Raw genomic sequence first — 26,245 nt, 5'->3', positions numbered from 1 at the left:
GGAGGTAGAGAGAGACGGCAGGTGGGAAGGGAGGAAAGAAGGGCATAGGAGCCACTTTTCAATTAAAAATAACTTACTTGTCAGTTTTTTAAATACAGAAATAATATATATTGATTGTCCCACAATTTTGAAATCTAGATAATCAAAATGAAAAATTTGAAAATCTCCCATGATCAGTCAGAAGAAAAGAAAAACCACTGTTAAGAGCTTAGTATAAATCCCTTCTTGCTCTAAGCATTTACATACATTTTCAATAAAGGTAGGATTAGACCTCCCATACTTTCTGCAACCTATTTTTCTAACAAGACAGCCTATCGTGAGCATGTGTCCATGCTAGTAAGTATTCACCTGCAACGTAGTTTTCCATAGCTGCCTGCTATTCCACTACACAGATAGGCTGCGACTTGTTTAACGAAACCGCTACAGGTGGGCATTTAAGTTGTCTCCATTTTTTTCTATTTAGTTATCTTTGCAGCAAATACTTTGCATACATCCTTAATGATTCGCTTGGAATAAATGCCTAGTCTTGCTGGTTCCAAAGGTACATATACAGTTTTTTAAGACTTTTGTTATATTCCATTACTCCAAGTGTGGATGTTGGAGGAGCATCTTCCTGAGTCAGGAGCAGGAAAACATCTGATGTCCAGTGAGAATCTGTCCTTGCTACAGGGACGTCCATCCAGTGGCAGGAATCCTTGACCAGTTGGGTCTCACAGTGTCGGTCCAGGAGGGAGGAAATCTGAAACCCAGATTGGGGAAATGGTTTCCTCAGAGTATCATAGGGATTTAGTGCCACAGTCAGGCCAGGACTCAAGTCTTAAAATTTCTAGTCTTGTGGTCTTTCCACCATATCTCCTGCCTCACTCACCAGAAAAGGAAACCTCATTTGTGCTGGGCAGTTAGGGCTTGATGCGCTACCTTTTCCAGGGGTGTTTATATTTTGAAAGAGGAACAAAGAAAGGACAACAGTAGGTTAATACATCATGAATGGTGGCATTTGGGGCATTGGTAGGTGGTGTTATTGGGCAGACTCACACCAAAAAGTGGCCACCTATTCTTCCTGTGCGTGGGGCAGAGATGAAACTGGGAACATGAGTCAGCTCCAGTGAGGCTGAACTAAGATCCTGGGAAACAAAGGATTCATCCTCCAAGGGGCTTAGAGTCTCCACACCATATAATGACCCTGGGGACGATCCCCCTGCCCATGACCCTTCTCTGCAGGAGAGTTTGGCCAAGGCCTGTGACAACATCCAGAGAATGCAAGCTGACATGGGTGGCACCAACATTCTCTCCCCGCTCAAGTGGGTCATCCGGCAGCCAGTGCCCCGAGGCCACCCGAGGCTGCTCTTCGTCATCACAGATGGTGCCGTCAACAACACCGGGAAGGTGCTGGAGCTGCTGCGAAACCATGCCTTCTCCACCAGGTGGGCACAGGGCTGAAGGTTTAGGGCTCGGTTACTCTGGGCTGCCCTGGGCTGGGGATGTCAGAGCTGGGGCAACGTGGAAAGTGCCAGGAGGAGAAGAGGGGACCCACAATTCCTACAGAGCTTTGCTTCCAGGATGGTGTGGCCAACTTCAAAGTTTGCTTTTTCCCCACAGTGGTTCAGGAGGGATAAGATGCCCACACCTCTGCATCCAGGTCTCAAAGAGCAGTCTAGGCAGAAGAAGTCCTACCTGCTTCGACTCTGCGCTGGGGCGGGAGGCGATGGGCTGTCCATGTGTGAATGTGAATGCCCACTGATGGCCCTCTTTCTTCTCCCTCACCCTCTACCTGAAGCTGGGGCCAGCTCTGAGATAGCTCTGCTGGATCATGGTCTGCCCCTTTCCCCATCAGGGGACAAAAATGGCAGAGAGGATGGGAAGTAGCAGCCTCTCTTGTCCCCCTCCTCCAGGTGCTACAGCTTTGGAATTGGACCCAACGTCTGCCACAGACTGGTGAAAGGGCTGGCAACTGTGTCCAAGGGCAGTGCTGAGCTCCTGGTGGAGGGGGAGCGGCTGCAACCCAAGGTAGGCAGAAGGGCCTCCATCCCTTCTGGTGCTGGGACCTCAGAGGCCCACACTGGTCACACAGCAACTCAGTGATGAAGCTGGGATTTCACCCCAAGTCTGAGCACTCCACTGCACCCCAGTGAAAATCAGAGTTGGAGACCACAGAGTGGACATTTCCTGGAGCTAGTACAGGACACTAGATGCCCTGGTCTCCAGCCACTGGCTCATATGCTCCATCCACTGGCTGGGCAGGATTGGGGTTCCCAAAGGAGTCACTGCCTCTATGGATAGGAGTTGCGCTTGGGGTCGTTTCTGGCCATGTTCCTGATGGTGACAAATGATGGCTCAGAAGAATCTAAAGGACCCAGAAATCAAGGCAATTATAGTCTTCTCTCCATGTCTTGCATAATTGGCACGAATAATCCAACACTTAGAAAATCCCTGTGTCAGTCCAGCTCTTCCAAGAACAAGAAACAGAGCTGAAGTTAAGAGTGCAAGAGGTGTCTTGAGGGATAAAATCTGTAGAAGGGAAAAGAGGAGGAAACAGGAGGGGAAACTTTTTAGTCCACGTGCAGATGCAACACTTGTGAAAGGGAAGGAGGGAAGCAGGATTGGTCAGGGAGAGCCTCAGACTGCAGTGCAGGTCTGACAGGGTCTCATCCAACCCACCAGGGGTCTCTGGAGCAAGAATTGCCCATTAGGTTGTCTCTGTTGGGTGGAAAGACCAGGCACTAATATCTCTGCCATGCTCATTTGTTGCCTGGGGGCTTCCAGGGAGAGGTGTGAACTTGGTTTGAAAGCTGAGGCATTGCACATGGAGACTGTCATCTAACTGCATTCCTTGCAGCAAAAGAACACAGTCTTGTCACATCTTACCCTTCCCCCTCCCCATATCCTCAGGTGCATTCTCTAGTAGGTCTATGTCTCCTGGAGGGGTGGGATAGGTAGGGTGGGAGGGAGGGAGACGCAAGAGGGAAGAGATATGGAAACATATGTATACGTATAACTGATTCACTTTGTTATAAAGCAGAAACTAACACACCATTGTAAAGCCATTATACTCCCATAAAGATGTAAAAAAAAAAAAAAAAAAGAATAAAGCAGAGGGAGGTTTGACTTCAGATAAAGAGAAGACAGTGTGACATCAGAAGCCAAGATTGGAGTGATGCAGTTGCAAGCTAAGGAATGCCACCGGCCACCAGAAGCTGGAAGAGGCAAGGAAGGGATTCTCTCCTAGAGCCTCCAGGGGAAAGCAGCACTGCCAAATGCTTGGGTTTAGCCCCATAAGACTCATTTCAGACTACTGGCCTCGAGAGCTTGTAAAAAAAGTACATTGCTGTTGTTTTAAGCCAAAAAAAAAAAAAAAGAACACAGTCTTTCTCAAAGGGAAATTTGAGAGTGCACCTCTATGGCTGCCACAATCCTCAAATCATTTTTCCCCAGCTATCCAGTCCATTAACGTCCTAGGGGACGTTAAACCACTGTCTAAGCGCTAAACCAGGTGTCATTTGTTGAATGCCTATCATGTGGCAGATACTTCAAATGCAGTATCTTCCCAACTACACTGAAAGTTGAGAATTACTAACTCCCTTTAACAGAAGGGGACACGGTGGCCCAGGGAGGTAAATTGAGTTGCTCAAGGTCACTATTCAGTCCATGTTTTGAGACAAACTTTCTGTGTGCCCCAGGCTCATCACAGCCCTACTCTGAGTCTTGGGTTTTTCTCATTTATAAAATGCTAAGCTTAGAGAAGGTGAAAGCAAAGATCTGCTCCAACTCTGATGCTCTAGGAGTCTAAGAAACGCAGAGGCATGTTTGCTGCTGGGCAAGACGCCCAAAGTCTACTGTCACTTCTTCCCTGCTACCTCTTCTCATGCTCACACCCACATAGTCTTCAGGCTCCTCATTTGTGCACACCCCCGTTCACACATCCCCCCAACCTGTGTTCTGACCCTGTCCAACAGATGGTCAAATCCCTGAAGAAGGCCATGGCCCCAGTCCTGAGTGATGTGACAGTGGAGTGGGTCTTCCCTGAGACTACCGAGGTCCTGATCTCACCTGTCAGCACCAGCTCCCTCTTCCCTGGAGAACGGCTGGTGGGGTATGGCATTGTATGTGATGCCTCCTTATACATCTCCAATCCCAGAACAGTAAGTACTTTAGAAATTCCAGGGGTCAGTGGGGGTCCAGAACCCTTCCCACAAAGCCATCCTTGGCTGGAAAGACAATTTATTTGTGGCAGCTAGGAGCCAATTGGATCTGGGTTTACTCTTGTGGGGTATAGTTGTCAGGCCATGGACATTCAGTCATGGTGACACTGCTTGGGTAAATGTTACCATCTCAATATGTGGTTCTCAAGATTCCCTGCAAGAGGAGAACTTGGGGAACATGTTTAAAATGCAGAACCCTAGCTCCTACCCAGGTCCCCTGAATAAAAATCTCTGAAGATAAGGCCCAGGAACCTGCATTTTGCATAATCTACTCCAAGTGATTTTGGTGAATAGTTCAATTCAGAACAATGGCACTCAGATTTCTTTCCCTGAACACTCTAGACAGATCATATCTCCTTAGATGAATTTGTGTTTTATTCATTTACATGGATAATTCTCTTGTATGTGGTGGCAGAAGTGGAATAACAGTGAGGAACTTCTCAAAGGGAGGTGGAATCCATACTAAAATGTAGAAGATTGCCTGAGATGCTATTTCCTCATCTAGCTTCCCTCGTTAGTAAGTCTCTCCACTCTCCTTTAAAGGATTTGTCATCTTGTTTTGTTTTTAAGCAGGAGTCACACAAACTCAATGCCTAGAGGGATTGAGCAGGTATAAAATGAACGAAATGGGCTTGTTGTAAAAATTAAAGGGACAAATGTCATGAGAGATAGCAGACATTCCCCATAAGAGGAAATAAGGGGTGGTGAGGAATACAGCAAACTGGAGAGCACACACTCTGTCTAAATGCTCAGCCCCTACTCGGCCCTAACAAACAGTTACCATGCAAGAATGTGGACCCTATGTTAAATGTGTTTCCAATCTTTCAAGAGAAGTTAACATTTTATTTGAAATTTCCAGATTTTAAAGTGTTATGGAATCTCTTAAGAACCATGGTCAGTAACGGTAAAAGTGTTTTGGAGACTAGAGTGTTCAACTGCAGGGAGAACGTGCTAAACAAAATGCTGGTCAAGACTTTGCACAATCCAGGCCTTTCTTGGAGGTCTGAGAGGTAGCAGATCATCCACAGACCTTACTACTAGCAGGGACTGTCAAATCTATTCTCCTTTCCTTACCCATGAGACTGGCAATGCTTTCTCCTACTACTAGAAGAGTTGTTGGGTAAGGGTATAATCGTGACTTACCCTCCCGGAAGGTGATCTAGAAATAACTAATAAAATTAGAAATATATACCTTTTCAACCCAGAAAAACCTCCTAAGAATCAAACACATAGAAATAAAAGTGATGTAATAGATTCATGGTCAAGGATTTATTGTAGCATTTTTTATGGTGGCAAAAAAAAAATGGCCACAAAGCGAATGCTTAATAAAAAGGGGTGGTAGAATATCGTACAGCCAAATGTTTAAAAGAATAGTTGACGTGAAAGATTTCCAAAATGTTTTAAGTGCAAAGTTCAAGCTACTGATAAATGTAAGTAATATGGTCCAGCTTTTGTAACACAAGATGACCCCAATAAGCCCTTATATTTTTATATATGTTTATATCATGGAGAATGAAGCAAAAGGAACAGATGGTTCATGCTGTTATTTTTGGTTATCTATTTGGAGACAGCAGTAGCATTTAGAATTACACTTTTTTAGCATTTAATAAAGAATATGATTAAAAATATAAACAGCATAAGTGATATGAAAAACCACCTCCATTCACCATCCCTTAAATTTAGGCAGGAGTCTGCCTAAATTCCCCAAGCAAGCAAAAAATTTTCTTATTATTTCAGTTCTTCAAAGGTAGAACCTCCACCATCTCCTCTCACACCCCTTGCTGCCCTTTGGATGTCCTTCCTGACATCCAGCCTCACTCTAAACCCTCTTTTCTCTCCCTCCCTCCAGAACAAGAGATACAGCATGCTACACTCTCAGGAGTCCAGCAGCTCTGTCTTCTACCACTCACAGGATGAGGGACCTAGCCCAGACAGTGGAGACTGTGCCAAGAGCTTGGGGACACCCTTCAACCTGAGGCAGGCCAAAGATGCCCAGCCATCCAGCGGAGACTCCGCCACCAGTCCTGGTCAGTCAGTTGTTCTTTGAGCTTTACTCCCTTCTCCAGGGAGGCCATGATTGCTACATTTTTACTGAACACTTATTATGTGTTAAGCACTTTTTACAATCTCATTGAACGGTTAGCAGCTGTGGAGGTGGGTACTATAATACCAACTTTACAGATGAGGGAACTGAAACTTGGAGAATTTTAGCAACATGACTAAGCACATGGAACTTGAAAGAGGTAGAGCACAGATAAAGAGTTTAGACCTGTCTTCCTCCAAAACCTCTTTATGGTTTTAGTTTCCATTCAGGGGGTAATTACTGATGACCTATTAAGGCTAGGTACTGAGCGCAGTGTGGGAAGCAAAGATGACTCAAACATGGCACTTGTCCCTCAGAAGTTCTCCATCTAGTGAGAGAGATACAACTGGCATTAACTCTCTTAGAAAGCAGAATGACATGGACCACAAGAAAGTTTAACAAACTGTAAGGATCCCAGGGAAAAGAACATCTGGTAGAGGATATTAACAAAGACATAATGAGGGCAGTGGTTCTTAGAAGTGGGGAGGGAGAGGAGATGCCAGGCAGCAGCAGAAACTGCCCAAGCAGAGACGTGGAGGTGTCATTCCTAGAAAACGCAGACACAACTGGTATACTTGGAGCACATAATACCTTGAGAAATGAGCAGAAAGGAGAGTAGCTGGGTGGACAGATTAGAGCTAGGTTAGGCAACGCTTTGAATGCCAGGTGAGGTGAGGCATCTGCACATATTTCAGTAGGTAAGCAGTGGAAAACTCAAGAAGTTTCCAAGCAAGAAAGGGGTATGCAAGCTCCTCTCTCTTTCCCCACTGTCCTCCACCCTGATGGCTTCCCTGTCTCCACTCCTGCCCAGGTCTAGACTTCTCCCAGCGACGGCGGGCATACAGCACCAACCAGATCACCACCCACAAGCCCTCTCCAAGGGCCCTTACGGCCAGCGACCCCACAACAGCTGCCAGGAGATACCCACTGAGGAAAACCAAGCTGCAGGACCTCACCAAGCAGACCAGCCTGGATGCTCCGCGGTGGCAGATTGATTTGCAGGTACCCAAGTAGGGCATATTGGAGTTGGGGGTGGCCATAGATGGGGAAGAGCTCTGTCTCCTGCTTCAGCCATAAGGATGGAGCTTGACCACAATTTACAGTGAAGTGAGTCACTTCTTCCTCCTTTTTCTGGATCTTCACCTGCCTGACCTCCAATGAAAACTTCCTAATAATGATACCCATTGGTCAATGACATCACCCATTCTCTGCTCGTAAAACTTCCCAGTTGGCAAGGAGCACCCCCATCTACACTCTCATTTGATTTTACAGCACCCCTTGGAAAGGAGGGAATGTGGGGGCCAGCAACCCCCACTCCGTACAGATGCGGAAATTGAGGGTCAGAGAGGTAAAGTGACTTACCCAGGGTCACACAGCCAATCAAGGGATTGCAGCGAAGGACCTTCTTCCTGAAAAGCCCTTCTTTTCCCCTCTCTGTCACCTTCTGCACCTTCTGAAAACCCCAAGGCTGTACATTCACACGGGGCAGAGATCATCTCAGAGTTAGAAGCACAGCAGGACCAGTCATCCAGTGTCCGGCCAGACCAGGGTTTCTCAGCTCCCACACTATGGACACGGGAATTCTTTTCTGTGGAGGCTGTCCTGTGCACTGTGGAATGTTGGGCAGCCTCCCTGGCCTCTACCCACTGGATTCCAGGGACAATACCATCCCCGGTCAGGACAGCCAAAAACATCTGCAGACCCTGCCAAATGTCCCCAGGGGAGGGGGGCAAAACCACCAGGCTGAGAATCACTGTCCTAAACCAAATTGGTATTTGCTATTATCTGTATGCCTTATCCCATTTTCTTAAGAATGGGCTTTATGTAGCTTTGTCATTGTGAGTCTGTGGTTCCATAAAAGTAGCCTTTCGCTCTCCCATTCCCACCCATAACCCCCATCTCTCCCCACCTCCAAATACACATAAGCCCCCTATGCTCCCCAAAGGCGGGGACACTGCCACCTTGCCCCTGAAGGCTCTCCTCTGTGCTTAGCCAGGAGCCACTCGATGCTGTTGGAAGATACTGACCTTGGAATCGGGCAGACTCTGCCCCTCAAGCATGTTGCTTAGCCTCTCTGAGCCCCAATTTCTTCATCTATGACATGATGAGAATAGCTTGTCAGATGATTGAGCTAGCAGCCATCAACAGATGTTTCCTGGGAGCCAACTGCAGCTGGAGGACTCTTCCAGCATTGGCTGATAAAAGGTGAAGTGTCTAGTGCAGCACCTGGCGCACAGTAGGTGTCCTTTAAATGCAACTCTACTTGGTGAGAGCTCTGGGCAGCTGGGCAGCTCTCTTCCTCACTTCTTGCCCGTCTTTGTTCATCTCTCCCCATTCCCTGCTTGGCTTCTTCCACAATCTATCTCCAATACACTTGTGTGAATGTATATGCATGCACACACACACACACACACACACACACACACACATATACACTCCCTGCAGCCTATGGCTGGGTGAAGGGGGCTGAATCTTAGACTAACTTGTTGCTATGGAAACTGTAGCAGCTTCTGTTTCTCAGTGTGCTGGTGATGGTGGGGCAGGGGTAGGGGGAATCCCAGTCTCTGCTGTGGTAAAGAGGTTAGGGATGCCCTGGGACCCAGCAACCTTGGCTGGGTACCAGTTCCCACTGAGGCCGTCCTAAGACAGAGCAGTCCCTTTCATCTCCCACACCCTTGTACCATCCCCAGGACCTCAGGCCCAGAGGAAACAGGAAGGATGAATCTAGCCCCTGCCCCAAGGAGACCCCATCTAATGGGGACGCACAGGCCTCATTCCAGTAAATATTTGATAGAGATGAAAAAGACCCCATGGTTAACTGTTAGCCTAAAAACTAAGAGGCACTTTTTCTCTCTGTTACACCCGAAAGTGCCTTTGTCCCCCCATCCCCTCCTCCTTCCAGGCAGATATATGTGTTCCCAGAGGCGCAAAATTTATTTTTAACTAATTTAATATCCTTTAATTACAAAAGTAATACGTACTCAGAGTTTTCAATAAAAAAAACTCTCGAACAGTTCAGTTGAATATAAAGTAAAAATAAAAGTCCCCCTCCCCTGTGCCCTGACCCACTTGGTTTTGGGTGTTCCCTTCCAGAAATACTACACACACTAAAAAACACACATATGCGACACACATATATGTTTTGAACAATCACATATACAAACTGCTCTCCAATTTACTTTTTAAATGTCTTTTTAATTCACTTTTTATATGCAGTAACATTATTCTTTTCAGTGAACAGCTCTATGAGTTCTGACAAATGCATGTAGTCATGTAACTCTCTCCACAATCAAAATATAGAACAGTTGCAATTTACTTTTTTGAAATAAACTCTATCTTGAACATCTTCCCATATTGGTCTGGAAAAAATCTGCCTCTTTCATTTCACTGTTGTATGGTTTTCCACTGCGTGGATGTACCATAACGTATTTACCAACCCCTAGCGATGGACATTTAGACAGTTTCCAGATTTTCACTTTTACAAACAGTACCGTAATAAATATACAATACGGGCACATGGATATTTGCATCCTTGTGTATTACCACAGAATTAAATTCCTAAAAGTGGAATCGCTGGGTCAGAGGAGAGTGTGCATCTTGTTGAGAGATAGCACACAGCTAAATCCTTCTTTTACAAGTGTGCTTCGGTGCAGAGTCCCACCAACAGTCCATGAGAAACTGTCTCCTTGTTGACAACTATGGTTGTCATCAAACATTTAAATATTTGCTAATCCAGAAGATTAAAAAAATCATAACTTATTTCAATTTAGAGCAATGCTCATGAGACTGAGCATTTTTTCATGGGCTTATAGAATCCTCTTCCTATGAACTGCCTGCAGATGCCCTTAACCCATTATCCTATTGAGTTTATCTCCCTTCTCCTCCACCCCAGTGATTTAAAGAGCATTTTCTTGAAAACGATCTTTGTCATGCGTGTTGCAAATATATTTCCCAGTTTACTCCTTGCCTTTTGAAGTGTTTTGTACTAGCATTAAACAGATTAAATCCACAAAACAGAACAGAAAGTCCAGAAATAAAACCAAATATACATGACAGCTTTGTCAGGATAGAGGTAGAGAACTGATAAGCCGTAGGGACTCAATGAATGAGCTGTATTCAGTAAATGGTGATGACGTTTGTACTCTTCATAAAATCAAAGAAAAGGCTGTTTTCTATTTCCTTACATCAAAATAAATTTTTTTGTGAATCAAAGATTTAAACAAAAATAGAATCACAAAAATTCTAGAATTTTTTTTAGTAGGAAAGACTTTTTAAGCATGACAAATGAGAAGACATAAGGGAAAAGGCTGATAATTATAACTACAAACACACACAGAGTTTTAAACTTTATGGCCAAAACCAAAAAAGGTGGGTTTAGAATATTATCCATGGTATGTGATTTTCCACGGTTTTCCTGGTTTGGACTTTATCCATGGTTTGGGATTATTTGTGTTGATGTTTCTCATGGGTAATGGAGAGCAGGTCATGTGTCCTTGGGTACTACAGGGGCAGTCCCCCAGGAGGAGCTGGGGCAGCCAGGGAAAGAGCTGTGGCTGGGAGTGGAGGGAAGGGGGCCAGCCACCAGGAGCTCAGTCTCCTCCCCTTCCTCTTGCATTCTTAGCCCTTGCTGAACAGTGGCCCGGACCTGAGCCAGGGCCCCAGACTCTGGGGCCTAGTGGCCCGCAGGCCCTCTCTGCTGCCCCAAGGCTGCCAGCCCTTCCTGCCCTCCGGCCAGGAGACCCAGGCTTGGAGCCCCATGAACGAGCTGGATCTTGGGTCTGGTCTGAAGCCTGCCTCAGACAGCTGCAGCCCTGGGGACCTGGGTAAGTGCCCACAGGGTCCAAGTCCTGACTGGGGACAGGGAGGAATCCTAGGCTGTAGCCCAGCCTGGAAGGGGGGCATCTGCTGTGGCCCATCCCTCCCAGATGACCTCACCAATCCCTCTCTCCCAATCAACCTGGCCCTTGGGCTGCCTGTGAGGCTCCCAGGTGTCCTACCTGTGGAGTAACCCGCCACCCTATCTGGCCCCTTCAGGTACCGGCTTCCTGAGAGGTGGGTCTGCCCTACTCTTGGGGACAAGCCAGTGCCACCCCTGCTCTCCTAAGGAAAGAGTTGTGTGTTCCCTGGGGGCGGGAGGGGGGAGGGGGACTGTCCTTGCTTAGCGGTGTCTGCATCCTGGGGAGGAATGATGTCGCCTAGGAATGGAACCCCTGTCCTGCAGCTCAGATCACAGCCCGCTTGTCCCTCCGCCCCCAGAGCTGTCCCATCACCCCTCCGCCTTCGAGACCGAGACGTCCTCGGACTGGGAGCCCCTAGCTGAGTCCGAGGAGCGGGCCAGTCCCCGCAGGCCCGCCAGCCCAGGACCCGTGCTGGGCAAGGCCGTGGTCAAGGGCCTGCGCGACAGCCAGCCTTTGCAGTGGGAAGTGAGCTTTGAGCTGGGGCCTCCCGGCCCCAAGAGGGGCGGCGCGCGCGAGCCCGACCTGTGGGGCGAGACCTTCCACCACCTGGCGGCCCGCGCCATCATCCGCGACTTCGAGCAGCTGGCGGAGCGCGAGCGAGAGATCGAGCAAGGTGAGGGCCGCGGGCCCGCCCCCTCCTCGCAGCCCCGCCCCATGCCCCTCCCCTGCCTCTCCCCCAGGGACTGCCCTCCTCCCCCCCTGGCTCCACCCCCTTCCTTCTCCCCACTGCCCTGCCACCGCCCAATGCTCCGCCTCCCCTCCCCATCTCTGCCCCCAGGTGCCTCCCTTGACCCCCACAGTCCCCCTCCACACACACACACACACACACACACACACACACAGCGGCCCAGGGCTCCACCCCCTGCTTGATCTGCCCCCTCCCAGCCCCACGCTCCTCCCACCTCCCACACCCACCCGGTAACCAGTCCTCTCCTCTCTCCTTTTCCTCAGCTACACACCCCTCACTCCTCCTCACTTCCCAGGGCATCTCCCTGCAGCGCCCCTGTAGGGCTCCCGAGACAGAACCGTGGGGATCGCCCTATTCCACCTGCCTTGCTGCTCTGGGACCACACCTATCTTCCCACAGAACCCCTAGATCTAATCGGTCCACCCAGTAACCAATCAAGGCCATTTATTGAGTATGGATCAGCTGGGGGCCAGGCTCAGGGTTGAGCAGTGCAGTGGCCACCACCATACCCGTCCTTACTTATGAGTGCTTGACACAGGTTAGCAGGGAAGCCAGCCGACATTAATCAAATAAGCACAATTAATTGAGCGCATTTGTCCTAATGCTATTAAGAAGAAACACAGGGATCCAAGAAATTGTATAACAGGGATGGTGGGGAGACTAATTTAGTTCAGGAATTGGGGCAAACTTTCAAGACAGTGATTCGTGGGATCTTGATGGAACACACCTGGAGAACAGATAAATAGAGATATAAATAGAGAATATTTCTATTATTCATTATAGTTTATGCTTTATTTATATAACAATACTACATGGTTTATATTTTATATTATTTGTATTTTTATAATTTTTTTTTTCTTCCCACGAGCACTTTACCTTACAGTTTACAGGACATTTGTCCATCCTTCACGCCAAGGAGACTGCTCACCTGCTCAGTAGGAAGAGCCTGGGCTTTGGGGACCATCTTGAGTCCTGATCTCAGGTCCATTCCTAACTTGCTGTGTGACCCTATGCTCACCACTCTCCCTCTCTGGTTTGTCCCTGCAAGGTTGTCCCAATGGGCCAGACCAATGGTCCCCACACAGCCAGGGGACCTGTGAAATCCTGCAGCAAGATTCTCATCAGAGAGCTGCAAAATGAAAATAGAAGATACTGACAACACAGAGATTTGGTTTTTTTTTTTTAATAACACTAAAGTTATTTAAGGAAAGTAACTGTCATTTTTTATTAGATGTCTTACTTCTTTTGCATTAAAATATCCTTATTTTATGAAGTGATGTTGGAGGTTTTAATAATCTTGAGGGTTTCTTTTAAATGACCTTAATGGCAAGTTGGTAACTCCTTAATTTTAAGGGCTTATTTAATTCCAAAGATGGGACCATGGATCTAGCCCTCCTTTTAGCTTCCAGAGCTTCCATGTCACGGAGGACTTTCCCACTCCACACAGTGACCCCCCCCTTCTCCCTCTGCAGGGTCCAGCCGCCGCTACCAAGTGAACGCCGTGCACACCAGCAAGGCCTGCAACGTCATCAGCAAGTACACAGCCTTCGTGCCTGTGGACAGAAGCAAGAGCCGTTACCTGCCCACCGTCGTGGGATACCCCAACTCTGGTAAGGCAGGTGCGCGGCCAGGGCTCTTCTGAGGGCCAAGCAATTCCCAAGTGGGCCAGAGGAGGGGGACTGGGATACAAAGTAGCCTAGACTGGTGGGGAGGGGTTCAGGGAAGGGCCTTGAAGCTAAAACGCCCCCCAGCAGATGGTTTGGCCGCCAGGGGGTAGGGGGCACAAGAACCCCCATCCCACTGCTCTGCAGAGGGCTGTGAAACCATCCCACTCCCCTTTTCCCACTAAATGAATATGACTTGATTGTATTTTTCCAATTGGTATGTGCTCACTGTAGAAAATTCTAAAATATAGAAAGATGTGGATGGACCTCGAGATTATCACATGAAGTGAAATAAGCCAGAGAAAGACAAATATCATAGGATATCACTTACATGTAGAATCTAAAAAAAAAAAAAAGATACAAATGAACTTATTTACAAAACAGAAATAGACCCACAGACATAGAAAACAAACTTATGGTTACCAAAGGGGAAAGGGGGAGAGAGATAAATTAGGAGTTTGGGATCAACATATACACACATATATAAAACAGGTAACCAAGAAGGACCTACTGTATAGCACAGGGAGCTCTACTCAACATCTTATAATAACCTGTAAGGGAAAAGAATCTGAAAAAGAATATATACGTGGGTGTGTGTGTGTATATATATATATATATATATATATATATATATATAGAAATCTGAATCACTTTGCTGTATACCTGAAACTAACACACTATTGTAACTCAACTATACTTCAATAAAAAAATAAATTAAAATTAAATATAGAAAGACATAAAATAAACAAAAGTGACTGGGACTGCCAATTATCCAGAAATGAGTACTAATTAATCCCTTGGTGTGATCATCCTGCCAGACTTCTTTCTACAGGTGTCTACATGTAGAGAAATCAAAAGACATAATTTTGCATAAACTGGATCATACCAATATGTGCTATATCGTACAAACTCTGGGTGTGGGAAATATCTTTCCGTCTTTTCATTTTAATAGCAGCAGGTACCCCACTGCAGGGAGTGATCATCATCATAGCAGCCAATTAGACAGCGTTCCAAAGCCCTTTATATACATTAAATCATTTGATCCTCAAAACAGCTCTGCAAAGAAGATACTGTTTCCCCCATTTTACAGGTGGGGAAGCAGAGGCAGAAGGGGTAAGTAACTTGCCCACGGTCACACAGCAGTGAAGGGCAGAGTCAGGCTTTGACTCCCAGTAGCCTGGTTTCAGAGTCTGTGCTCCCTCCTACTCCTCTCCACTGCCTCTTTTTTTTTAATGTTTAATTAATTTGTTTATTGATTGATTATTTTTGGCTGCATCAGGTCTTAGTTGCAGCACACGGGCTCTTTGTTGTGGCGTGCAGGCTTCTCTCTAGTTGTGGTGCGCAGGCTCCAGAGCGCGTGGGCTCTGTAGTTTGCGGCAGGCAGGCTCTCTAGCCGAGGCACGTGGGCTCAGTAGTTGTGCCCCGCGGCACGTAGGATCTTAGTTCCCCAGCCAGGGATCCAACCGGCATCCCCTGCATTGGAAGGAGGATTCTTTACCACTGGACCACCAGGGAAGTCCCTCCACCACCTCTTAAGGTTTTTCAGAATGTAGCCACCTATTATTAGACCTTTTGTTTATTCCCGTTTTTTTGTTTGTTTTTTGCGGTACGCGGGCCTCTCATGTTGTGGCCTCTCCCGTTGCGGAGCACAGGCTCCGGACGCGCAGGCTCAGCGGCCATGGCTCACGGGCCCAGCCGCTCCGCAGCATGTGGGATCTTCTGGGACCGGGGCACGAACCCGTGTCCCCTGCATCGGCAGGCGGACTCTCAACCACTGCGCCACCAGGGAAGCCCTGTTTATTCCCCTTTTGATTATTGTAAATTGTGCTGCAAAGAACATCCCTGTGCACCTGTCTGGTAATCTCCTCAGGGCTGACATTCAGAACTAAGATTGCATATCAAAGAGTTGGCCCATTTTAAATTATTGTGATGTATGTTACCAAACTGACCCTGCCCCCAAAGGTTATCATGAGGAAGGTTTTCTATCCTCATCACCAGTGAAAATTGTTTATCTTTCTAAACCTACTAAACTGAGAGGGGAGAAAAGTACCTTTGGGGAATTTCTTTAGCTTCTTTGTTGAAAACTTTTCGTATGTTTATGGACTATATGCACTTTTTCTTTCCTGAATTATCAATACATTTTCTGTTCTTTGCAGCAGCTTTTTCTTTTTTCTTTTTAAAGCAGAACTCCTGAAAGAATTGTGTTTGGAAACAAAATATGCCTTTTCTGATTCCTCTGCCCTCCCCCCACCCTGCTTTTTAAAAATCTGGTACCAAAATATTCAACGACCCACTCCCTCCCTCTCTGCCTCAGTTCCTCTGATTTCAGGTTCTGGCCAGCAGCCCAGGCTGTCACTCCACTGGGTCTTCTCACCCACTGGGCACTGTCACCCTGACTGTGCCTGGCAGGCGGACTCTCAACCACTGCGCCACCAGGAAAGCCCTGGAACTCTTCATTTTTTAAGGAACAACTTCCAAACTAGTGTTCTCCGAGAATGGAGTTTCCCAAAACACACTGTTGGCTGCTGTAGCTTCATCTTCATACCCTGATGGTGATGCTCTGGGACTCAGGGCCCTGCCCTGTGGGAGAGGAAACTGGGACCTCAGTTTCTGAGACACCAAGCTGAGAGAGAAGGGAAACGGGGTGTTTCTGAGAAAACCAGCCTTCTAACTAACTAGAAAACATAGGTGCTTTCTGAACATTATCTCAGCAGTAGAATTTACCTGGCAAGGTAAGTATTATTCTCCCCATTTTCCAGGTAAAGAAATGGAGGCTCAGAGTGGTCAGTACCCCATCCAGCTAGTCAGAGATGGGGCTGGGGTTCAAACCCAGGTCATTCTGGCTCAGAGCTCATGGTCTTACCTTCTGCAATGCCTCCCTGCCTTTAGATAATTGACAGAGTGAAGCCAGAACCTTGACCTTGCTCTCCCAGCCCATCTTCCTTGGGGAAGAGGCAAAAGACTGGCACAGTTGTACCCATCTGACCCCTTCTCCTTGTCCTCATGAAGGTGCTGTGTTGCGGATGGTCAGTTCTCGGGTGCTGACCCAACAGTCGAGGGGCACTTCTGCTGGTTTCGGGCGGTCCCAGACGATGCCTGGGGAAGACTCGGCTGCCGGAGATGGCAAATTTCAGAACCTAAGTAAGAGCCGCCTCCGGTGAACTCTGAAGCCTGGGCCCCTGAGCCACTGCACACTCATGTCCGAGGCCCCGAAGGACTCTCTCTCTGAGTCTTCACTCTGGGCCTTATGGGGCGAGAGCAAGGCCAGGTTTCCTGGATTCTCTGAGGCCTGAGAAGGGCAGCAGGGCTCAGCATGGCCCAGGCATGCGTCGTTTACACAGCTTTGCTGAGAGAGCCACCGGGAGCCAGAGAGCAGCCTGGCCTCCCTGCCCACGTGCCCACACCATTCCCCACCTCTCCCTTTTCAAGGTCCACCAACCTCAGTGGCTGTTTCCCGCCTCCAACCTCTGAGTCCTCCCAGGTACTGAATGCCAGGAAACCTAATAAAGGAAAAAGCAAAGAGGCGGTTCCATCCCACCTTCTGCTTCTTCCAGGATTCCCAGAAGCATCCTTTCTACCTTCACCTGATTTCATTATGCCTGCAGCTTGGGTCCTTGAAGATCCATGATTTGACCATCTGGTGACCTTTTACTAATTCACAGGATTGCCTTAATCCTCTGTGTCTTGGATGTCTGCGTGTCTTTTTGTCCCACTAAAGACAGCCTAACTGCTGCACTAGTCCTAACCCCTTCCTACGTGCCCTCACATGTACAATGAGCATCTCCTGCCTTCTTCTGTGCATGGGAAGGACATCAGAGGTCCCACCTGGCCACTAGCCCCGACCCCCAGATCATAACAATGTTTTACGTGAGGGATTAGAAAGTGCTCACAGACTTTGATGGGTTAAAAAAGGAACAGTTTGTAAGGAGGTGAAAATCCCGAGGAGGATCTCTTCAGAATTAAGGAGTTCTGCCAGCTCCTTGGTCCCTCAGAGCCTCCAAAACCAAGGGGAACCTGCTCTACCCCTGAGCCAAGCTGGGTTACCAGTCTAGAGGAAACTTCTGGCCTACCCTTTCCTTTCTCTGTAGCTCAGCTACTGGTGGCCCATGGCTTCCATCAAAATCACAAATCCCTTCTTTTGAATTGTCCTCTGATTCACGCACAGTGTGTCGGACGTCTAAACTCTTAGTCTATCCCAAGCCCTTTCCCTCCCCAAGGATGACAATGGCTAACACTCACTGAGGGTTTTCTATGTGCTGGGCACTGCTTTAATTATCCATGACTCCTCACACCCATCTGAGAGTGTTTCTTTTATTTTCCACATTAAGAGATGAGGAAACCGAGGCTCAGAGAGATTAATTGACTTACACAAGGTCACACCGCAGATGCACGAGAGAACCGAGATTTGAACAAGCCGTGTCTGGCTCCAGAGTCCATGAGGTTAATTAACCACCATGCTCTCTGCCTGCTGGTTGCCTCATTCATTCAGTCACTGGTTCACTCTTGTGCTGCCCCCCGAGCACCCAGTGATAATCAGAGCTTCTTGCCCTCACGAAGCTACTAACGGTCTCATAAGGGAGACAGAGGCTTTGCAGAACAAATCTGTGCATGAAGCTTTTTCAAAAAGTATATATGCCCGTCACTCTCCAGCCATTGAAATATTATAATAGTCATAAGAATAATCATCCTGATTATATATTTTGAACAAACGATGTGCAAGTATTATCCCCATTTTACAGATGGGAAAACTGAGGCTCAGAGCCCTCTGACATGTCAATGCCATGTCTGATCCCTCCTGGAGAGCTGGCATGAACCCACCTTTCCGCCCACCTCCAAACACCATGCTCAGGCCGCTGACCTGCTCCTGCTTCCCTGCTGGGTCTGTAGCTCGCGGCTTTACTGAGCACTTATCATGGACCAGGCACTAAGCACTATCTGTGTATTATCTCATTTAATCTTTACAACAACACAGATCAATACTATTATCCCTGATTTGCAATTGAAACTTATAAAGCAAGTAACTTTCCCTGGGGTCACACAGCTAATCATTGGGAGAGCTGGGATTTGAACCCAGGCATGTCCGACCCTTACAGTGGAGCACAGGTGGTATCTTTGGGAGATGAAGGCCCATCCAGACAGGGATGGGAACCTTGACCTTGCTCTCCCAGCCCATCCCCAGGTATTGTGAATTCAGACCAGCACTCTCCTTGGGAGGAGGGGAGGTAAGGGGGAGGGCTGGGAGCTCAGGCGTCACTGGCTTCCTCTGTTGTAGATGTGGAGGAAAGCCCCACTGCGCCCTTCAGTGAGAACACATCCCCGGGCCGCGAGAAGTATGCTACTCCTGAAGGTGAGTGGGCAGTCAGCCAGCTCTCCCTTTAATTAAAATAGTGATAGATCTTTGGGCCAAGAGAGTGTCTTAACCCAACAAAGTCCTTGTTGGTTCTTTTATTCCTCAAAACAGTTCCATGTACGATAAATAGGAGTATCCACACTTTAAAGGAAGAAAACTGAGACCCAGAGAGGTGAAGTGACTTGCCCAAGGTCACACAGCAAGTTGGTGACAGAGCTAGGCCAGGAAACAGGCATCCCAATTCCCAGCGGAGGGACCATTCTACCACCTCACTCTGCCGAGAATCTTCAAGCAATGTGCCCATTGAGGAAACCCAATGTCCCTACTCGGGGCTGAAGGGGGTTGATGTGAAGTTGTCACTGTCCCCACAGGTAACCTTCCAGAAGATGCCAGGGGCCACGAGCCAAGGGAACTTGGAGGCCTGCTTCTTTACACACAGACCCACATATTTCTCCCCTCCCCATACCAACTGCATCAGAAACAGCCCTGCAGCCCAATCATTAGCTCAGATCCCTAGGGGTGTAGGCAAGCCCCTGGCCCTCTCTGGGCCTCTGTTTCCCCATCTGGGTAGTGAGCATCTGGACAGGGTCATCTGTCAAGCCCTAACTGTCATTCTGTGGCTCTCCAGGTCCCCTGCGCAGTCTGGCCACCAACACCCTTTCTTCCTTGAAGGCCTCAGAGGCTCTCTTTGGATCCAGGTACATGGGATTTCCACTGGGGGTTCACTCTACCGCCACCCGTTTTCCCAGGACTGTCCCTAGCTTGGAAGGCCAAAGGCAGGCCCAGGCTGACGTTTACACGAAAATGAACAATCTTAAGGATGCCAAGAAGGACCCCTGCCCAGAGATAGCACTGCCTTCAGGTATCACCCTGCAGAAACCACCCCCGTCCCAAGTTCACTTCCCACGGGTTCACGGTGTCTTTGCAAATGCAAGTCCCCCTGAGAGGGCTAGCATGAGACTCTCTGACCACTGGGCTGAACAAGAACATGCTATCAAAAGAGGGTCCTAAATAAAAAAAAAAAAAGAGGGTCCTAAAAAGAACACTACCTTGCCCCTCGCAGCCCTGACTTTCAGAAGCTGTTGAGTGGGCTCTCGGGGGGGTGGGATGAACAGGGACACCACTGGGGCAGCGGTGGTCACTCTTCCCCGGCTCCACCCACACAGGCTGAATCTCAACAAGTCCAGGCTGCTGACGCGAGCGGCCAAGGGCTTCCTGGGCAAGCCGCTGACCAAGGCTCCAGAGTCAACCCCAGGGAGCCAGAGCTTGGACTACGTCCCGCTGGTGAGTGCCCCAGACCCCAGACCCCAGGCCCACACTCAGCAGAGGGGCTGCCCTGCTCCCCTTCCACCAAGGGAAGAAGACATAGACCTTCCCGCCCACGTAGCAGCCAGGCAGAGGGAGTTTGCCTGAGTCCTCCATCTGGGGTTTAGGAGTGTTGCTAAAAGCCAGCGCCAGCACCGTGAAAATTCTTTGCAATCTGCCACCTTCGCTTTAAAATTTCACGGGAATCTTGCACTCCACTCCACCACCTCTGTGTGTCTGTTTTTCAATACATAAAAATAAGCCTTGAAATGATTCACATGCAAGTAAAATGAACACCCCAGGGACATGCAACATGTTTAGCAAGTGGCTCTGCAGATGCCCCAGGTCGGGAGTGGGTGTCTCTGAATCGAGGAGAAAGGGAGCCTGGTCCTGCCACATCTGGGGCTCAGCAAGGTTGGGGAGCGAGAGGTGCTGAAAGGAGGGACACGGTTTGAGCTTCACTGCCCCGCTGCAGCCCCTGCACACCCAAGTGCCTAGTGTCACTTGGAGTTTCCAAATACCCCGGGCAATAGAGCAGGAGGCATGTATTCACTCAGCAAGGATTTGTTGAGCCAGGCACAGCGCTAGCCCCGGGGAGACAACCTTGAACTAGGTGAACATGGTCCCTGCGCTCACGGCACTGCCAAGGAAACCGGGCAATTCTGATCGTTAGGTGCTGTGAGGGAGCAGTTGGGTTTGGTGGGGGAGATGGGGAGGGAGGGAGAAACCTACTCCAGGCTTGAGGTCAGGGAGGAATGACGCATGGCTTCTGGAAGGATGTAATGGTTAAGCCCGTAGTTTACATGCTGGAGTTACATGGTTAAGCCGACAGTTTACACATGAGAGAGCGAGCTTGGGGGCTGGAGAATGGGTGGAGGGGAAGGAGTCAAGGACGAGCCAGCGCTTTGGAAATCATAGCTTGGATTTATTCTAGGAGAAAATTGAAAATACTGAGCTGGTGGCCTCCAAAAAGTGACAAGGCCTCTGCCTTACAAAGACCCCTCAGGATGCAGGAAAGATGGAGTGAAGGTGGGGGGACAGGGGAGGGAAGTAGAGGCAGGGACAACATGAAGTGGCAGATGGTGGGCTGCAGAGCTGTTCAGAAAGTGGGACCCGTTGGGACTTGGTAACCGATTGACATGGAGGGAGGAAGAGGGTGGTTAGCTGCCCAGAGTCTGTTGGATGGCAGTGGATGGTCCCAGTGGCCGAGCTGGGTCCACCTGCCCAGGAAAAGAAGCAGGTCTGGAGTGAGGATGTTGAGCTGGGCTTGGAAAGTCATCAGCTTGAGGTACCAGTGGGATAAAGCATGGCGGTGCTCGGCTGGGCTGGGAATCCCGCAAATCCCCCGGGTAGGTGGGGCGAGCTGGCTGGGGGAGGTGTGAACCAGCGGGCTGTGTTCACCCAGACTTGGGCATGGCCTGGGGCTCCATGGGCTAAAAAGTTTGAGGCCCACTGAGGGGCTCCCACACACACAGGTGTCTCTGCAGCTGGCCTCCGGAGCCTTCCTTCTCAACCAAGCCTTCTGTGAGGCCACCCACATCCCCATGGAGAAGCTCAAGTGGACCTCACCCTTCACCTGCCACCGAGTGTCCCTCACCGCCCGCCAGCCCCCGAGTCCCCCGACGTGCACCAGCCCCTCACCTCGGCACCTCTCCTGTGACAGCTTCTCCCCGGAGCCTCTGGCCGAGGGCAAGCCGGGCTGGGAGCCCAGGGCTGCGGTAGAGCACACAGGGCAGCTGTGGGCCACAGTGGTGGCGCTGGCATGGCTGGAGCACAGCTCCGCCTCCTACTTCGTTGAGTGGGAGCTGGTGGCCGCCAAGGCCAACTCGTGGCTGGAGCAGCAGGAGGTGCCCGAGGGCCGCACGCGGGGCACGCTCAAGGCTGCCGCCCGCCAGCTGTTCGTGCTCCTGCGGCACTGGGATGAGAGCCTAGGGTTCAATATGCTCTGCTATAACCCGAATTATGTGTAGTGGGGGAGAGGGGGGCTGGGGCAGTGGCGGGGAGGGAGGAGACCACGTGGGCCTGGTAGGGGGACTCTTGAAACTGTAGCCAATATACTGGTTGCTAGAAAGAGCCCTGGATTGGCAATCAGGAGGCCTGAGTTCAATGCCAACTTTGCTACCACCTAATTGTGCGACTTTAGGCCAGCTCCTCCCTCCCTCCCTTCTGGGCCTCGGTTTCGCCACCTGTAAAATAAGTGGGTGAGGTGAGGGAGTTGGACTAGAACCCCAGAACATTCAAAGGTTCCTTTCTGCCCGGACATCCGGAGAGCCGTGGAATTTACTGCCACTGGGGGGTAGGGGGAGAGAGAATACAGTTTAAGCCTGAGTTCTCTCTGGAGGAGGGTCACATGGGCAATGGCCCCCCTCAAATAAAGGGTGGATGAGCGGCCCCAAAGCCTGAAAGTAACCAGACCCGCAAGCCTGCCCAGGCAGAGGGAGACCCCCTCTGCCAGCTGCGCTGTGGGATGAGCATTTGTCTCCATGGTGACAGACCCTAAATCCCACTTACAAACTGCCCGGAGAACCATCCTTCCCAGCACTTTAAAAGAGTCACCCGGGGAACTTTTATTTTGGCTTGGAAGCCCTTCATATATTTTAGTGTTGGTTTGCAGACTATTTGTGACTTCCTATCTAAAAAGAGGAGATGGGCAGGACAAGGGGAGGCACCCTGCAAGCCAAGGTGTTAGCATCAAGCCGCAGCCTGTGCAAAAGCAGTCCCCGAAGAATTCTGAGCCATGGTCACAGAAGCCAGTGGAGAAACCAGACGACACCTGAAGTCATTTTACACACTTTCAGGGATTGCGTAATGCAAGCTCTATCCCCGTGTGTTGAGGGGCTAGAGAGCCACCTGGGTCAGGGGCGTTTGGGGATAGTGGCCACAGCGCGCTGTGAGACGGAGGGGCTTTGTTTGCAACAGAGAACCTTGCTTGGCTGCAGTGCATCTGCAGTGCAGCTTCCACTGGGAGCCGTGATTTATTCGATGAAATGAAAGACTCTTGAAGCTTCAAAGCAGAGAGCCCCTGGGGACGTCCCTCTCTCAGGCCCACCATGTGTACCATGTGGGGACAGGTGTGTCCCAGCCTCAGATTCCCTCGTGGCTGGGGCCCCATCACCTCTGTCCTGCAGACTCCCTTGGAAGTGGGTCTGGACCTCACCAAGGAAGTCCATCAGCTTGGGACTCCACACTGAATCCATGCCCTTGCCCAGCCCCCTCTCCAGGGCCTTAACCTTTCCTAACCAAGGAAAGGATTCCCTTCTGGCCCCAGGGCCCTGGCGAGAAGCACCCTCCTCCCAGATGTCCCCCTTCAGGGATATGTGGAGGACCCCATGGATCAAACACCTTCATGAAGCCTCATGAAGACTCAAGAAATGCCCAGTCTTGGGCTTCCCTGGTGGCGCAGTGGTTGAGAGTCCGCCTGTCGATGCAGGGGACACGGGTTCGTGCCCCGGTCCCGGAAGATCCCACATGCCGCGGAGCGACTGGGCCTGTGAGCCATGGCCGCTGAGCCTGCGCGTCCGGAGCCTGTGCTCCGCAACGGGAGAGGTCACAACAGTCAGAGGCCCGTGTACTGCAAAAAAAAAAAAAAAGAAAGAATAAAAAAAGAAATGCCCAGTCTTCAGCAGCGGGTGAGAGAGAGGGGTGTTTCAGCAGAACACCCATCACGTATGGAGAAAAGGCAGCCCCACCAGGATGCGGTACCCTATCCCGCACGCCACCCACCCCCAATGCACACCCTGCCCAACCCTCCTGCTGTGTTGCAAAATCTCCCACGAGGGGATTTCACCTCCCCAGACCTTCTGAGGCTCTCCTCAAAAAGCCGGTGACCCCTCCCACGTGGAGGGGAAGGGGCTGGAGACTTCAGATCAAGTCCCATCTGCTGCTTGGCTGACTGTTCTGCTTCAGACCCCCCCACACCCCCGCCCTGGGGAGGAAGCCAGCCGGGCAGCCGCCCACACAGAGGGATAAGGGCTCGAGGCTCTGGCTCCAGACCTTGTCATCTCCCTGCACGCATCCTCCCCCACAAAATAACACTTGTGCAGCTATGCAGCCAGCAGTCCCAGCTCCAGGGGAAGGAGGAAGGGGCGTGGCATCCCCTTCTTGGCCCCCCAGGAATGGAAATATTGTCAGGCTGAGAGCTGAAATGGCTGGCACTGGTTTGGGCAAGTGGCTATCCCTCTCTGGGTGCCCTGGAGCCGGGGTTGGCGGGGGGGTTCCCCCTGCTTTGATATTCCCAGATTCTCTGCCTCTGAGGTGTTTCCCTCTTAGTGACCATGGACTTGCTTGATTGTCTGTGTGACCTTGAACAAGTCCCATGTGCTTTCTGAGCCTCTTTCCCCCTTAAGGTGACCAGGTGGGACTGAGCTGGCCAGCCTCCTGCTTAACCTGCTTCTGGGTCTCCAAGCTCAGTGTGGACAATGACCGGAGCTCAGGTGGTCCAGTACCTGCCCAGTACCTTCCCAGTGTAAAACCAGTGCTGCAAGACCCCTGGAAGGAGGAACTGAGAAGCCCAGCAGAGCGATGGGCACACCACCCCCTTCTCCAGGGACCTGTCTCAGACCCTGCCCCAGTAGCAGTTGCTGGAGCCCTGGACGACTCTGATGCACAAGCAAGTTGCTGACTTGTGCACTCCCTGATTCCCCTGCTCCGCACCCAAAGGTGCAGAGGAACAAATGCTCCTTGATTTCAGATAACCCAAGGGCTTTGGGGGACATCTGGGTAAGAGACATTGTTTAAAAACTCCAGTGGTATTGAGAGGACATGGGTCTCAGGAATCTGCCCCAGGATTGCCAAGCAGAGGACCAAAGGGACTTGCTTTAAGGAAGAGAGAAGAACCTTAGGTAATTAGCACATATATTGAAGCTAAAGTGGTTCCAAGGGTTCTTGAGTAGGTGAACCGATGCCCCAGACATCGGGATTGATTTGGATTAATCTGGAGTCTTTGTTAACCTGGCCCTTGCTTTCTAGGTCATGCAGAAGGACTTTGATGCCCTGCCTGGCTGAAGAATCAGGAGGGTACAAATGCTTAATGGTGCTGTCCAAAAAGGCCCAGCCTTTAGTGGAAAGAATGTGGAGCTAAAAGCTGGGGAATTTACATGTTGGTCTAAACTCCACCACTACTTTGCTGTGTGACTTCTGGCAAGTTGCTTTCTTTCTCTGGGCCCCTTTTCATATTTTGTAAAAGGATGAGGTGACACTAGATCAGCATTTTCAGCACTATTTCTTGGTTGATATGTGAATTAGCAATTCATGAGAAACTGTCTGGCGGGCAAATATGTTGGGAAAACACTAGGAAAACAGATTTCTTGAAGTCAGGACAACTCAGTCCCATGAATATGTAAATATGCATTGTCAGTCTCCAACGGGTGATTCAGGTCTCTCTCCCCGGGTTATTCAGTAGGGAAAATGCTGGTCTAGATCTCCCTTTGGGTTCTTCAGGCACTGACATTCAAAAATCCTTTATTGAGATCCTACTGTATGCCAGGCACACTGGGGTGGCGTAGTGAACATATTAGGTGGTGTTCCTGTGCTTTTTGGAGCTTGGTGAGAAGCATTTGAAGGATGTCTGCTCCATGAACTGTTTCCTCACTTCCTGGCCACCCAGGTGGGTGTGTCTTCACTGGCCACACCCCCACCCTGCGGTCCTGCCCTCTGTGGGTGTGGCCTCAGGCACCATTGGCACTGAAGACCGCCCTAAGCTTTCTGACACTCATTGGTGTGTGAATAAAACTGACCACTTCAGCCAGGGCGGAGGTAGCTGTGGGTCTCCGTGTCCAGGGAAGCGGGGCGGGGGCGGGGGGAGTCCCTGCCTCAAGGGTCCAAGCTGTGGCTACACCCAGAGGCAAAGCCCTCGCTCTCAGACCCCTCAGCCGAGGAGACCAACCCCAGATCCCAGGAAAACTGGACCCCACACGTAGGCAGACTCACACTGGACGTGGAAATAAGCAGCATACGTTTCCAGCCGGCACTGTTGTTTTCTCAACCTGTCCCTTGCCTG

General features: G+C 49.9%; 1 protein-coding gene across 3 annotated transcripts in view; it reads left to right on the top strand.

The window, feature by feature from the left end:
• Positions 1 to 23,413, top strand: part of VWA5B1 (von Willebrand factor A domain containing 5B1) — a 42,357-nt gene extending 18,944 nt beyond the window's left edge. The window contains exons 9-21 of one of the 3 annotated variants that reach the window (XM_089899714.1): positions 1,222 to 1,424; positions 1,893 to 2,007; positions 3,954 to 4,139; positions 6,049 to 6,226; positions 7,094 to 7,284; positions 10,904 to 11,105; positions 11,539 to 11,853; positions 13,401 to 13,538; positions 16,602 to 16,733; positions 18,865 to 18,939; positions 19,571 to 19,640; positions 20,109 to 20,226; positions 21,723 to 23,413. In XM_089899714.1, coding sequence (XP_089755840.1) covers positions 1,222 to 1,424; positions 1,893 to 2,007; positions 3,954 to 4,139; positions 6,049 to 6,226; positions 7,094 to 7,284; positions 10,904 to 11,105; positions 11,539 to 11,853; positions 13,401 to 13,538; positions 16,602 to 16,733; positions 18,865 to 18,939; positions 19,571 to 19,640; positions 20,109 to 20,226; positions 21,723 to 22,217 — 2,418 coding nt within the window. In that variant the 3' untranslated portion in view covers positions 22,218 to 23,413. The remainder of the gene's footprint in view (positions 1 to 1,221; positions 1,425 to 1,892; positions 2,008 to 3,953; positions 4,140 to 6,048; positions 6,227 to 7,093; positions 7,285 to 10,903; positions 11,106 to 11,538; positions 11,854 to 13,400; positions 13,539 to 16,601; positions 16,734 to 18,864; positions 18,940 to 19,570; positions 19,641 to 20,108; positions 20,227 to 21,722) is intronic. The other 2 variants (XM_022552110.2, XM_089899722.1) reach the window with 2 other exon arrangements.
• The last annotated feature ends 2,832 nt before the right edge of the window (positions 23,414 to 26,245 follow it).

This window comes from Delphinapterus leucas, chromosome 1 (genome assembly GCF_059928025.1).
Source record: "Delphinapterus leucas isolate spDelLeu-1000000601 "Yukka" chromosome 1, BTC_Dleu_Yukka2, whole genome shotgun sequence".
Taxonomy (NCBI): domain Eukaryota; kingdom Metazoa; phylum Chordata; class Mammalia; order Artiodactyla; family Monodontidae; genus Delphinapterus; species Delphinapterus leucas.
Note: the sequence above shows the minus strand (reverse complement) of the source record. Positions and strands in the feature narration are given on the sequence as shown.